The sequence below is a fragment of the Chionomys nivalis genome, chromosome 4 (genome assembly GCF_950005125.1).
Source record: "Chionomys nivalis chromosome 4, mChiNiv1.1, whole genome shotgun sequence".
Taxonomy (NCBI): Eukaryota; Metazoa; Chordata; class Mammalia; order Rodentia; family Cricetidae; genus Chionomys; species Chionomys nivalis.
In genome coordinates, this window is record NC_080089.1 from 57,133,730 (window position 1) to 57,148,909 (window position 15,180).

At 53.2% G+C, this 15,180-nt stretch overlaps 1 protein-coding gene across 1 annotated transcript in view; it reads right to left on the bottom strand.

The window, feature by feature from the left end:
* The window catches only part of Ccdc33 (coiled-coil domain containing 33), a 96,672-nt gene that overhangs the window by 4,500 nt on the left and 76,992 nt on the right, over positions 1 to 15,180 (bottom strand). Inside the window, 1 exon segment of the mRNA XM_057768685.1 lies at positions 108 to 270. Coding sequence (XP_057624668.1) covers positions 108 to 270 — 163 coding nt within the window.

Below are 15,180 nucleotides of genomic sequence, written 5' to 3' on the forward strand. Positions count from 1 at the left end.
GTGACACACATCTGAAGAAAGCTCCCATCACCCTGGCAAAGAGCTGTGTGAGCCCCAGACTAAGCTCAGCCCAGAGCCTGGGCCCCAGTAGGTATCCAAAGGCTCACCCAGGTTTTCCTCTTCAGCTCTGCTCTGTTCTTCTTCTAAGTTCTGCTGGGTCAGGTGACTCCTCAGCGTGCGGTTCTCCTCCTCCAGGATGTTGGTTTGCTTCCTCAGTGCCAGGATGTCCTCTGCCATCTTCTGCATGGCCCGCCGGTAGTTGTTCATCTCCTATGATCCCAGAATCCTCCGCTGAACCCTTACTCCATGCCCAACCCCCCAGGACTACGTCTGCACCCATAGTGAGCCTACTCAACTCAATGAGCGATTGCCCAGAAGAGGGGTTGGGCATGGTCCCCATCTCCTGGCAGCATTAGGGCAGCCACACTAAGGTGCCTCCTCTGGGACCACAATGATTCATATGACACCAGGGGTTGCTAGGGTTCAGGAATCAGGTGAGGAAGCCTGCAGACAACAGCCTCAAAGCACGCAGCCACATTTCCATGTTCTGAGTAAATCTACAGCTTCACCTTCTCTTTCCTTCAGCCCCCTCTTCTAACCCAACTCCTTCTTAGACTGCCCACTGAAGCCACTTGGGGGCTGACCTACCATCAGCTTCCCAAACAAACCAGCATCTAAGAAGAGACACCAAGCAGACCCTAGAGACTCAGGTAAGATCTCAAGCTCAAGGTGTCAGGATCCAGATACAAAATGAGAGAGATGCAGGAGATGGGGGTCAGGAGCTGACTTATGTCTGGAAGGGCAATAATCATAGTGTTGGTATTCACTGGGCTCCCTTATAACCCAAGCCTCCTGCTAAGGGCTTTAGGTGCTTTTCTGCATTCAACCCCTAGCAAGCCTATGGGATAGGTATTATTGTCACCCCCACTTTACAGAGGAGGAGACTGGCCCCAAAGAAGCAAGCAACCTACTCAGTGATGAGAGCAATAGATAGTAAAGTCGGGGTCTGAAATTCAAGCCTGCTAGGGCTGATGCTTGAGTCTGGTTTTTTATTTTTATTTTTTACAAAACAAAAGTCTGCTCATATATGTACAGGACAACTGAGATGAATTTTCATGCATTGTGTGTGTATGTGTGCGCGTGTGCATGCGTGTGTGCATGCGTGTGTTGGTATATGTATGTGTTCAGTCTTGGCTGTCAACCTCAAGAAAGAGATCCACTCCTGGAAACAGGGCAGTTTCTCATTGGCCTGGAGTTCACCAGTCAGGCTAGATTGGTTGGTCAGTGAGTCCTAAGGGTCCTCCTGTCTCCACTTCCCTCTTGCTGGGATGATAAACACTCAGTCACCATGCCTGACATTTACATGGGTGCTGGGCATCAAACTCAAGATCCTGCACTTGCAAGGCAAGCACTTTACCCACTGAGCCATATCTCCAGCCCCGTATTTTGCTTGTCAATCGAATTCTGTACCATTTTTACAAGTCTCAAGTACACAGTATCTTAAGATAAATATTATTTAAAGAGAGGAGAGAGAGAAAGAATGAGCCAAGACACAGCCAGAAAAGTCCTGGAAGAGTAGATCTCAGAGCAGGACTTAGGGATAAAGAGGGAAGAGGCAAGTAGGCTATCTGAGTTATCTGTAGACTTCCAGGCTGTGGGAAGCCTTGCTCCTGTGGGTGGGCCTCACAGACCTAGCCTGACTCCCAGGCCCCACAAAGAACAACTCTACATGCGATCTCCCCTGGTCTCCTGCTGCCTGGTGTGTGTGTGTGTGTGTGTGTGTAATCCAGCTACATTCCCAGTTATACTCTCCCTCCTGCTGCCTGGGGTGAGGGGATCCAGCTATATCCAAGCTACGGTCTCCCACCTGCTGCATGGTGGGGCACAGCTTCTAGGGGAGGGGTCCCCAGTCAGCAGGATCTCATCAGACACCGCTTGTTGTCTGCCACTGCTGTCTAGCCGTCTGGCTATAGTCTCTCTGGTGGTGCCACTGCTGGCTCTATCTCCCTAGCATCTGTTGTGGCTTCCCCAGATCTGCGCCCATCTGGCGTCCTCAGTCAGAGTGCTTACTGGGACCCTGGACCTGAAACCGTGTGCGTGTACACACACAGACACACACACACACACACAAACATGCACGCATACGTGCACACTCATGCACATACTTACTTTGGAGTCAGGGACATGTGTGGAGTTTGGGACCTCCTGGCAGCCCAGGAGTTGCGGAGAGCTCAGGATGGGCTTTGCAGGTGTGTGTGTGTGTTGAGGGGGGCACTATTCTCAGTCTGTCTCCTTTCTGCTTCAATGGCTGTTCCACTCCACAGATCCTTCCCTTTTCCTTCTTCCTACTGTGGGCCTGCTGGCTCCCCCTCTCTTGAGTGGTTAGGGCACATTGCAAGACTGACTGCATCTAAGGCCCAGGGCTTGACTGGAGGACGTCTCTGATATTTCAAAAGAGGGGATCATCTCCTGTCCTTCCCCAGCTACTTCAACCTCTTCTCACGCTGCTCTGATTACAGCAGCCCCAGTGCGGTTACTAGTTTCTAAGTTATCGCCTCAACACATACACATTCCTAGGTCTATGTGCAAGGATGCTCCGTTCAGCAGTTTGTGGTCTTATACGACGGCTTCTCTCATGTCTGGTTGCATGGAGTGTCCTCTAATTAGTTGTCCTGGGTCAGAGAGAAGGCCACACTCTGTTGTGAAATGAAGGTGTTGTGTGCAGAGTTAACACAAACTTAACTGGGATGGGATGGAACATGCCCACATAAGGAATTCTGGGGGAAATGTTGCAGCCCCTCGGCCCATCTTACAGGATCTGGGCAGCCTACTTCTCATTCAGGGGATTATTGTTTTTAAGATCTCACTGTTCCCCAACTCTGCAGTTCTGGGATGTGGGGGAAGTAAGTATTGCTCTTTTATTTTTACCCTCCCCCATTGATGAAGGAAACAGAAATCATAGCAACAAAGGAAAGGACAGAGGGAGAGGTTGGCTGCTGGTGAGGTGGCCCCCTGCCTTGGCCATCAGGTTCTTCTAGAGGAGGGTCAGTGGGTCCTGGGGACTCCATCCCTTGAAGCCTCATCTTCCTCCCAGACTCTTAGCCTAGCCCTGCATGACCCTGGGAGTAAGGCCTCCATAGAGAGACAGTATGGCCTCCTGGCTCAGCCTCTCAGCTCCAGCCAGGGCTGTTTCTGTGGGGATCTCAGCTGCCCCCATTTGCATGGCCGAGTGGGGACCTTGGCAGCACAGCTGGGCTGGCAGACCACAAGGTTCAAGTTAGCAGCCCTGACCTCTGGCCACAGCCTGCAGCCGGGTTATTCTCAGGGCCATGTTCTACATCACATTCTGGCCTTGAAAACACACAGGACACCCTGTTTCAGATTCTCTTTACAATCTCACTCTCTAGTTACCTCCTGGGGGAGGGACAGCGTGGCCTCAGGGGCGCTGACTCAAATGCCTGACCCTGAGGACCCTTCACATCCTCCTTGCCCACTGGCTCCCTCCACCCAACCCGCAGAGCCTGCCAGAGTGAGGAATGTCAGAGTGCCAGGTTTTAGTTTCCCCGCTGCCCAGGAGTATTTTTGGGCTTTACCACATCCATAGCACCCTGTGGGCTCAGGAAGTGGGGTACCCGACCTTAGGCTTCAGTGCCCTCATCTGTGAATACAATATCAGCCCCCAAGAACAACTGTGATATGAGAGCTAATAGGAAGGTTAGCCTTGGCCCTGGCACTAGGGTGCCTGGGGACAGTAACTCAAGGGAACCACTTTAAGGTGCTTCAAAACACTCCAGAATGGCCCTGGTCACTGGGCCCAGAAATTCTTCTTATGAGACCTAGTTTACTGGATGGAGGTTCATTTCCACTGAGAAGGAGGGTGGGGACTCCCTGAGCCCAAGAGAGATACTTAGACTATGATCAGAGCTTTCGCTAAAGTCTGAAGCACATCACCCAATGGGGACCCAGCACACATCTAGCTGCCACCAATTGTGTAGTCAGAAGAGACCTTGTATCATCACTATACAGATGGGGAAACTGAGGCTGGAAGTAGTGTGCTCCAGAGACTGTCATAAAGCCTGCGCCTGAAGCATCACAATAACCCCCTTGGTGGTCAAGGCTTGCTGAGTAACATTTTGTACAGTTCTGGGTCACATAGATCCTGGAGCAGAGATACGCAAGACTGTCCCTTCCCAAAGTGGTCCATCTCTACACTGAGGGGGTAGCAGATGCTTCCTTGTCTGTGGAGGAAGGGGCCTCCAGAAGGCCTATTCCCAGCTTAGTAACCCTGGAGGAGAGCTTCCTGGAGGCAGTGACAACCCAAACCTCTCTTAGGACGAGAGTGGTACCTGGAGGAAGGGGCTTCCAAGCCCAGGAGAAGTTGTGGGGAGAGAGAGGGGAAGGGGACAGCTGCAGAGAAAGCTGGAGAAATGGACTCTCCTGGCCTCTGCTGGAGGAAACAGAAGGGCCCACCATGCAGGGGTGTAATAAGGGCTCCTGGCTGCCAGCTACTAGGGACAGATGGGTATAGGGGTCCAGAGTAGTGCTAGGTAAGAGGCAGGGGCATGGAACAAAATGAAGGCAGGATAAATGCGAAGGGAGGGAGACATGGGAAGGCAGCCCTCTGAGATGTGCACCTCAGAAAGGGAGCGGATGTTCAGAATTGGGGAACGGAGAGAAAGGATACAAAGGAGTTGGTGAGGAATCCTCAAGATGGGGGAGAGGAAAAGGGTGGGGAGGTAATCGCCAGAGAGGAAGACAAGTGGGAAGAGCCGGAGGCCAAGCCAAGACCATAGGACTCCCTGAAGAACGCTTGGGCTGTGGACAGTAGTAGGAGGCTGAGCAGGGATCTGGGCTCACCAGGCCTGCTTTAAGCTCTGGCCCCAACCCCCAGGGCTCTTGCTGGTGGGCTCAAGATGCTGGCATGTGGTTTGCCTTTGCTGCCACCAGAGGGCAGCCGCCTCCCGCCAATGCTCTGCTTTCAGTCCCAAGAAGAGGGCAAGGCTTCCGAGGAGCCCCACGGCTTGTGTGCCAGAGTATTAGAGTATTTCACCACCTAGCCCCACCAACACGCATGCCCCTTCTCCAGATGATCCAGCTGTCCTCCCGAGACATGCCCTGGCTAGGATGGGTGCCCTCTGCTGAGAATCATCCTTGGAAACCAGAGAGGTCAGTGACTTGCCTGAAGTCACACAGCAATTCTTGAACCTCAGCGGGGTCCTTTATTGGCTCTAGGGAAGATTATGGACCTGAGGCATGAGGTAGGGCTTGGAACAAGACCTATAATGAAGCTAGCTCAACTTCTCCCACAGCTGAAGACACCTGACGCTGACGCTCGTGCACAACAGTACAGCTGGGGAGGAAGGGGTGTGGGTGAGGAAGCCTGACCCTTCTCCCACACATACCCAAATCTTTGCAAAGAGAGACAGTTCTTCTACCCAACTAACTATTCCATGAATACTCGACCCAGATGGAAACCTAAGGTCGCAGGTGACTTCGTGGATGGAAGCTCTCCCCTAACCCTTAACCCAGAACTCAATCTAAACCTAAACTAGGGCTTTGGAAGGCCAAGTTCTTGCCTAGTTTCCTCTGGTTGTAACCAGTCTGAAGGGGAGTCCATTCCGCTCTCCTTGCTGAGGAAGAAGCTGGCCCAGAAGAGGAAGGCCTGGCTGTCTTTTGCTTCATTCCTAAGGGGCACAGGTGCAACTGGACATTTGTGAAGGGAGTGTTCTGTGGGGCTCAAGGAGCAAGGCCTGGCTGGAGAGGACCTGAGTGCTGTCCTGCCCCAACTCCTCTCCAGCTAACCGCCATGGCTCCGGACTCTTGGTCACCTAATCTGTTCCTCACCGCATCTGTTCCTCACAGCCAGCTCCTTCTCCCCCAGGTTCCTCCTCCTCTAGGCTCCTCCTCCCCCAGGTTTCTCCTCCTCCAGGCTCCTCCTCCCCCAGGTTCCTCCTCCTCCAGGCTCCTCCTCCCCCAGGTTTCTCCTCCTCCAGGCTCTCCCTCCCCCAGGTTCCTCCTCCTCCAGGCTCCTCCTCCCCCAGGTTCCTCCTCCTCCAGGTTCCTCCTCCTCCTCCAGGCTCCTCCCCCCCAGGTTCCTCCTCTTCCAGGCTCCTCCTCCCCCGGGTTCCTCCTCTTCCAGGCTCCTCCTCCTCCAGGTTCCTCCTTCTCTAGGCTCCTCCTCCCCCAGGTTCCTCCTCCTCCAGGCTCCCCCTCCTGCTCTCTGTTCTCTACAGCTGAGTCTTCTCAGTCTTCCTCCCTGGTGGAGCAACGGGACAGCTAACATGCTTTACTCCTCTTCTCTCTCTCCTCCCCTCCTCTTTCGAAGCCCATTGTTTTCCCAGAGAGAAGCCCAGCTAACCAGGGGAAGAAGGAGCCATAACAGCCTCTAAGTCATTCTCACTGAGGGCCCATTTGAGGCTTTACCTGATCTGACCAGAAGCCACCCCTGACCCATAACCATGTGGTTAACCAGTGTGGATAACCAGTGTGGATAACCAGCATGGATAACCAGCATGAATAACCAGTGTGGATAACCAGTGTGGATAACCAGCATGGATAACCAGTGTTGATAACTAACCAGCATGGATAACCAATGTGAATAACCAGCGTGGCATGGCTGGCTACCAGAGGCCTGAGAGACTTCCCAGCCTTCCTGCCTCTTTCAGGGCGCCATTGCTGTCACCCCTGTCATTTTTGATGCATAGCGCTCCTGCGTGTCCCTAAGGATACTAGAGACCTTTCTTGCTAACTTTGTATTTTCAGTATTTTAAAAAGGAATGAACCCCAGTTTTTTTGTTTTTTTTTTTTAATAAAATGCCCCCTTCAGCTTGCACAACTGATGCTGGCCTTGCCCATTTCCTGAGAACATGAACTGGGAGTCCACTCCAAGAAACCGATATGGGGATGGATGGCCTGAGATTTACTGAAAGAGGCTAGTGATGTCCCAAGTTCAGTGTGGCTAGGCAGCTCCTGTACCCACAGGAACATCTAATACCACTGGAGTCCTGGTGCCTCTATCCTTGGTCCACCCAGAAAAACAACAACAAAAAAACTCCCTTTCTACACATCATGGGCAGGACAATTACCATAGAACCAACTGGCACTGCCTAACCTTACCACCACCAGGGGGCAGACAAGGGACCTTGAACGTCCTGTCTCCTGGGTCGGGACCTGAAGCCCAGAGCAATAGGTGGTTGGGGGGACTGTAATCCAGGACTCAGAGGACAGAACAGGGGAGAGCTGGAGCCCGGCTGGCTCTGCCGAGGAACTTTGGCTGGAGGTGACAAAAACCTAGTGGAGGAATAGCCTCACCTGGGGTGGCCCTACCTTCCCAAACCTGACCTCAGCTCTGTAAGGGTGGGGAGGTCCGTGTCCTTAGAGGCTGCCAGTAGCAGTGTGGCTTCTTGTTATGCATAGGACACCACTCGGCTCTGAAAGTTCAATTAAGAAGCAAGAGGCAAGACAGGTGTCTCTGGCCAGGACCATGAAGGAGCCAGGGCTAGTGTGGGCATGTGTGTGTGTGTATGTGTGTATGTGTGTATGTGTGTGTGTGTCAGACTTCCTGGAAGTCACATCCAGCCTCCTGTTCTTATCCTTTGCTCTGAGCCCCCTCACCTTCACCCAGCCTTTAAGGTTCTACTCTGGCCCCCTTCCTCCAGGAAGCTCCTGGGCAACAGCAGGGTCAGAGCCTGGCCTCTGTGGTAGAAGTGGGAGTGGAGTGGATGATATGGGATCGGGGCTGTGAGACTGACCGAAGGACAGCACAGCTGCAAGGGCTGTGATGTCATAGCACACAGGTGGCCCTGGCTTGAAAGCTGGAGCAGGCCTGGCTTGCCCAGTCCCGCCCCCCCCCACTAGCCAGGGTGGGCTGTGTCCTGGGTAGCAGCCCCAGGAACTCCGCTAAAGCACAGAGAGAAGACGGGAGCCACAGGAGGTTCTAGAATAGAGGAAATCCATTCTGCTCATCTGAAATCCTGTGCCCCAAATAATTTCCCCTGACTGACAGCCGGACCTCTGGACCAAACAAGCCCATGCAAAGTGCTATTGCAAACAGCTTCCGCTGCTCTGTAAATGTGTCCTCCCGGGGATGGGGACACAGTGGCTTCTTTATTCAATCCAAGGTTACGGCAAAGAAACAAAAGACGCACATCTTCCCTGTCCTATTCTTGTTCTTCCCAAGCAGCAGAGGAAGCTTTTGTGCTTGCCTTCCTGAAGCTCTGAGGGCCTTGACCTGTGTCTGGCCCCAGCCCCTGTCTAATTAGCCCCCGCAGGAGTCAGGTTCCTAATTGGGCCAGGCCAGGACCTTGGGTCTTGGGTTGGAATGAGCACTGAGGTGTGTGGTGCTTTCGGAAATACACCACCTAACTTCCTGCTCCCTATCCCCTTGTCCCCAGGCCTCCCCAACCTTATCCATCATTCAAGGCTCCATTCTGGGCCCTCCGTCTCCAGGAAGCCCCTGGCCATCTGAAAGCCAGCATCAGTGGCTCAGAGTCCTGCCTCTGCTGATAGCAACTTGGATCTGACCTGGCCCTTGTCCCCAGGCCAGGGAAGTCTAGGGCTCAGGGTGCTCTGGAAGCTGCAGATGGGACAGAGCTCTCCCCAGTGTGACTCCATGCCACAAGGAGTCCTTCCTTGTTGGTCACCTCCTTTTCCTCTGCTTTCAGAGAGACGCTGCCTCTGATTATGTTCACAGGGTGGGGCCAGAACCTGGCTTCCTCTCTGTCTTTCCCTGTTGCTGTTCCCCCAACTGCCAGAAGCCCCTGTGCCTCTGTGGTCCTTCATCTGCACACTACAGAGTGCTGCCTTCTGGTCTGGAACTCTGGGGCTTTTATCACATGCTTTGGTAAGGGGTTAGAGTGGGAACGGTCACCATCATCAGCTGAACCCTGCCTTTGGCTAGTCAGCATCCTTTTAGATGCCTCTTCTCATGTCTTCACTTTTCCCCTAAAGCCACACCTGAGGTCTGGGGCTTGCCCTAGCTAGGGTTCAAGCTAACTGGAGACAATGGCCACTTGAAGGGATTTCTCTATCAAAGCCCCGTTTTCCTCCCTCTCTGGGTTCTGAACATGGGCTCTAGTGGCCTGGGTTAGGACTGGGGTCCCATTCGTAGGTTCCTGAGACTAGGACCATCTAGAAGTGGTGGCCTGGCCCTCCCCCACCTTACCTCCTACTCACACAGGCTCTGGGAATGCCTCTGCTGGTTGCTTGGCAACACACCCCTACACACCTGCACCCCGGAGGAGCGGACCCATCTCCGTGAACTAGAGGGTATGGGGCAGACTTACAGCGCAGCTTTCAACTAGGCCCAGGGTAACCTTGGGGGCCGGAGGGGCGGGGTCCCCCGGCTCCCCCATCTGTGTTGATAGCAGTTCTGTTCCCCAGGATAGGTCCTCAGGGACTGTTGCTACAACAAGTGTCTGCTTGGTGACTGGGCCCAGCCCTGAAGCTAGCGGGAGGCAAACCATGGGACCTCTTTCTTTGTTCTTGGGTGGGGAACACTTGGATGGGATGATAGAATCAGGCTAGGCTCACTCCTTGTTCAGGGAATCACAAGGAAATAACAGGCCTGGGGAGAGCCACGGGGGTCCGTGGGGACCTTAGGCTTCTGATGCCGTTACTTAGAGATCTTCTCCACCCTGGCCTCCAGCTCTGTTTTCCAGTCTGACTGTACCCGTTCTATTTCCACTTTGTCCCCTTCTCATGCCTCATCCTTTGTCCCCCTGAATCTCCCTGTGCCAGCCCCCAGTAGCCAAGCAGGACTCACCCCCTCCGCACCCAGCGTCCTCCAGCTCTGCTTTCCTGACAGTCTGCACAAATTCCTTTCCCTTTAGTTCAGCGCAGACATGGGTGGATGTTTTTGAAAGGAACTCTCTGGGAAGCAAAGGAAAACAAACCCAAACACCCCAGCCCACCACCTAGAAACGCAGGGTCACAGAGGCAGGGCTATCTACTGAAGCTGTCTGAGCCTGGTTGTAGATCCTTCCCTGGGGCAAGAGCCTGGTCACACAGTAACCACCCAGGGCATGGGATATGGTGGTGTTGGTGGTGGTGGTGGTGGTACTTGTTAGCCTGACTGTTCCAGACATGTGTGGTTTAAAGCTTTTTATTCTAGGACCCCATCAGGAACCAACAAGATGTCTTGGTAGGAATGGGGACTTTATAAAGATATAGTACTAGTTTAATGAATAAATAAATGACTAGGGTTCTCTGGAACTTCAGGGGTGGCACAGAATAGTCTCCAAGACACCTCTACCTTAATATCTTTATTCTCAGGAGCCTCTGGCCTCTGTCAGTATTGCTGGCATATACTGGGATGGGGAAGACTCACTTCTTCTGGTTTGCTGGCTACTTTTTTCACTTATTTTTCTCAGTACAATGAGGATAGGCAGGGATGTTGGACAATCCACCCCACTCTGTAGTCAAGCCGGCCTGGTGAGGCAGGAAGACTGTGGGCCCTGCTACTAATTCGCTCAGACAGGTCACTCAACTCCTCTGGGCCTCAGGTCCGTTCGGAAATAGAACATGGCATCCCTCAAATGGGGCTGTCAGGGAACTACATGCAGGTCTGGAGCTCTGGGTACACTCCATGGCACATAGGCGTGGCTCTGAAATAGGTTTCTCTTCTGTGTGACTCATGGAGACTCTAGAGGGCCCAATACTTTCCAGCGGGGAAGTGAATATGAGACTTGGTGCATGGTCACGTGCCTCCCTGACAGTAAGGCATCCAACAGGCACTAAATACAGGTTCAAAACCACCCCAACCCTTCTCCTTGGCTTCTCCCCATAGCTGCTATATCCTGCTATGCACCTCTCCCTGCCACAGATCCAGGGCCAAAAGCTCAGGAGGAGGGCAGGCACTGTGCCACTGATGGCTGCCCCCTCTCCAGCTAGCCTTCAGCTGTTGTCACTGAGGGGCCCTGGACCCCCTTGTCTGCTGCACTGCCAATCGATCGAACGCCCTGCCGTCCTCAGGCGTGCCATGAATTTTTCATCAAAAGCCTGTAGACTTTGGGAAACACACAATTAGAAGCACCATCAATAATGTACCACGTGGAGGCGTCCACAGGGCGCAGCCAGACCCCAGACGTGACTGTCTTCCAGCCTGCTCTAGCAGGAGACAGAGGGGGAGGCCCTGACTGCACCCTCAGGGACCCAACTCTGGATACAGAACAAGTGCAGCTGTTGTGAGAGAGAAGGCAACCACACCCTTGGCTTGCGTCAGCTCCTTAGGGCCCAGGCCAGCCACAGGAAGCCTAGTCTGATTTGGGCTGTCTTGTTAGTTAAATGAACACTGATGAGTGCCCCAAGCTCATTCCTTTCCCCATATAGCATAGCAAAATGCCAGGCGGTTATATAATGTCTCTGGGTGGGTTGCTTTCGTTTTTGTTTTTGTGGACCTAGTGAGTGGCTTTCCAGGATCCCAGGAAGCAGGGCAGGTGCTAGGTGAGGTTGAAGAAGCAAAGGCAGGGAGACTAGTGCTTCTCACAGCCAGTCCAGCACTCTAAGAACTCCAAGGTGAGAAGGCTGTGGTGTAGGAAGGACGCAGCGATACACACCTGTAATCCTAGGATTTGAGAGGTAGACAAGCAGAGGGAAAGATGGAGGCTATCTGGACTACACAGAGTTCCAGGCTAGCCTGAAATACAAAGTGGGATCCTGTCTTGAAGAAAGAAAAAAAAAATCCAAGCTGAGAGCAGAAGCACAGTCTACTCAGAAAGAACACTTCAGTGATGCTACCTCATCTCAGTTCTCTGGGCAACATGCTGGAGTCACCAGCTCATGGCCTGTGCTGTCCCATCCACCCAGAGGAGCTGTCCATGTGGCTTCTTTGACCCTTCCCAGTCCTGTGACTCAAGTGTTCCTGTTCTCAGAGCATGGACCTGTCAAATCCATGCTGTGGGGGGGGGGGGGGCGGGCAGAGCAGGAATCAGGCTGGAAATCCTGTCTCTTGGCTCCCGGGACATCTGGCTTCCTCTGCAGGGCTAGGGTCCAGCCTGCTGCGGTCAGGTGCGGGGAAAGGATTACAAGGACCTGAGGCCGAGTTTGACTCACCAGGTTGAGAAGCTGGGTGGGGAGGGAGGAAGGGGGGGGGACAGGAAACCATGCCTTTGTCTTTGGTGATCCCAGATTGACCTTCCTTGAGAGTCGTGGTTGCAGGAGGAGGGTTGCTTGTCTCCACTCTGCAGCCCATCTGAGGGGGAGGCAGGCCTAGCAGCTCTCAATAAGGCCGCGTGAAAAGCACAGATGGTGCCAACAAGTGCAAATTAATTGAGCAAAGCCTGTGTACACAGGCACTGCGAACAGGCGACTGACAGGAGGGGAGGGGCTGCTGGGGGACAGGGCAGGGAGCAGGGAGAAGCCTTAACGAGCACTTATCGATGTCTCGGTGGATCCACAGCCCAGAGCACAGCTATTGACAAAGCCTGTCTATAAATCTCCCAGCCACGTCTCCAAAAGCCTTAATTACGGGGCCTCATTACCCTTCACACCTCTAGGCTCAAGGGGGCCAGCGTGGACAGGGGTGGCTGACAACACACTGGCTGACCCATGACAGCCTTGCGGAGCCTTTCCAAGAAAGGTGCCCAGCTGGGCTGCCTGGAACAGTGTGAGGCTATGTATTTAGCTGAGCAGGCGGGATTCAGCCTCCCAGGCTAAAGGCAGAGAGGGTGGAAGAGATTTTGGAGCCGGAGAACTCTAAACTCCTGATCCAGTCTGTCCAGTTACTGTTGACTCCAGTGAGTCTCTCGCCTCTTGGTGCCACAGTTTGCTCCTGTAGCAAGGAAGAAAGGGTTGTAAGGAGATTAAGGGGCAAGGTCTGTGCCTAGCACACGTAATACGAATGTAAGGCTATCTGGCCACAGCAGGCCCTGGGGCTCTTCTGTTGCACACAACATTCCAGTACCACGCAAGGCCGTCCAAACCTGAATAGAGATAAAGCACAGCCGTCGTCCTTCCTGGCTAACACCAGCGACTACTGTAGCTGCCTCACCCTCACTCGTTACTCCTGCCTTCTACGTGTGAATTAGCAAGAGGTTAATTATATTCACGGAACCGTCTGACCCTTCATCAGCGTCACCAACTGCAATTACAGTCCTGATCTTTCCCACCACACTCAGAGAGCCCTGAAGCTGCCCGGGAGCTCCCTACACTAGTCAGCTGACCTGGAGGATGGCAGCTGTGCTCCTGTGAGGAAGGAGAGCCGCCCATTTGCTCCTTCGCACTTCTCTTCAGGAGAGCACGCTGTCCAGCCTTTAATTGGAGGCTATTTTCTTTTTATCCCCCTACCCACACTTGAATTGTGTGGTCGTTGTTTCCTATTCATTGCCTCCAGGGAGGCATCTGGCCAGAAGAAAAGCCTGGGTCAGGGGCTGTGGAAGGGAGGGATCCTGGTATCTGCCTGCTCTCTGCCTGGGGGAAGAAGCCCTTTGAGCCTGGGTGGTATGTGTGTGGACTGGTGGGTGAGTTGAGGTGACGGATTGAGGGTGGGGTCTCAGCTGTCATGGTCACCTGGTGGTACAGTGGATAAAAATGAGACATGGCTCTTCTGAGCATCTGCTAGCCTGTCTTGGGAGGGTCCATTGAAAGGAGGTACCTTCTGCCTGAAAGCCAGGAGGAGTAGATTCAGAACAGGCAGGTCTGCCCTGCGGCCCTAGGACTATGCTTTCCAGAATATGCATGTGGCCCAACACCAAATTAGAAACTCAAAACATTGTATGTATGTCTATATGTATAGAGCATACATACATCACACGTGTGATATGTGTGTATAACCTGATTCTACTTCTTGAGTAGGAATTTTGCAGATGATGGTATCTGTCACAGGGCTAGAAGGTTGGACACGCTTGCTCCATGGGGTTTCTCAGAGAGGTGGTCCTTGAGGTACTGCCCAAGATGTCCTGTCTGGGGATGGGACATGTCCCTCACCGCCCAGGCTGTCCCATCCTCTGTCTGGACTGTCTTTTGAGGGCTATGCGTCTACCACCCATTTGTCTTCCTGTAGCTTACCTTTCCTGCCTCCCACCCGGGCCCAGGAGTCTCAGCCGGTTCCATTGAAAGCCTCCATTTGGCCCGCACTGTCCACAGCCTCACATAGTGTTTTAGTTTTTGGTGTCCTCGGCAGAGCTTCTAGGAATCTTGTGTCCACCTTGGCTTGTTGAGGTTCCAGCCCAAGACAAGGGTCCTTTGAGCGTTCCCCCTCACCTGGCCTGTCACCCCGACTCTTCTGACCACTCCTCCCCGCGTGCCTCCTGTTCCTTGTCCCTGAGAGTCTTCCTGCAGCACCCTTTCCAGCATTACCCCTGCTAAGGTGTGAAGGTTAATTTGAGTGTCAACTTGACAGGATGTAGTCACCCAGGAGACACACCTCTGGCATGACTGTGAGGCAATTTCTAGACTGGGTTAACTGAGACAGAGAAAATCACCCTGCTGATGTCATCGTTCCATGAGCGGGGGTCCTGGGTAAGCAAAAAGGATAAGGGGGCTGAGCATCAGCATTCACCTCTCTGCCTCCTCACTCGGGGTGTCATGTGACTCACTGCTTCCGGCTCCTGCTGCCATCAACCGTACCCTCAAAATACGACCCAGGATAAAACCTTCCTTCGTAAAGTTGCTTTTGTTGGGCATTTGATCACAGCAATGAGCAAAGTAACTAAGGCATCAGGTTCTGTCTTCTTTGCAGGCAGTGGAACCCAGGGCCCTTGTGTATGCAGCTGAAATGACGGGAAGGGCTTCCTGGGCATTAGTTAGGTATCCACTGCCGTGATAAAGCATCGTGACCAAGAGCAACTTGGGGAGAAAAGGGTTTGTTTCAGCTTCTATCATCCAGGGAGAACAGTGCAGAAGCTCAAGGCAGGAACAGAGGCAGAGGCCATGAAGGAGTGCTGCTTATGGCTTGCTCAACCTTCTTTCTTATACAGTTCAGACGGCCTGCCCAGTGGTCACTGCTCTCTGTGGAATGGGTCCTCCCACATCAATCATTAATCAAAGCAATATCCTAATTTTGCCTACAGCTCAACCTCATGGTGGCAGTTTCTCAATGAAGTATTCCTCTTTCCAGCTATGTCTAGATTTGCATCAAATCGACACAAATGGGGTAGCTTGCTTTGCCTAGGCGTGCCCTCCTTGAGGTGTCAGGGAATGGCCCCTGACCATCTCGGATCCAGGTCAGTTTTATCAAGCTTG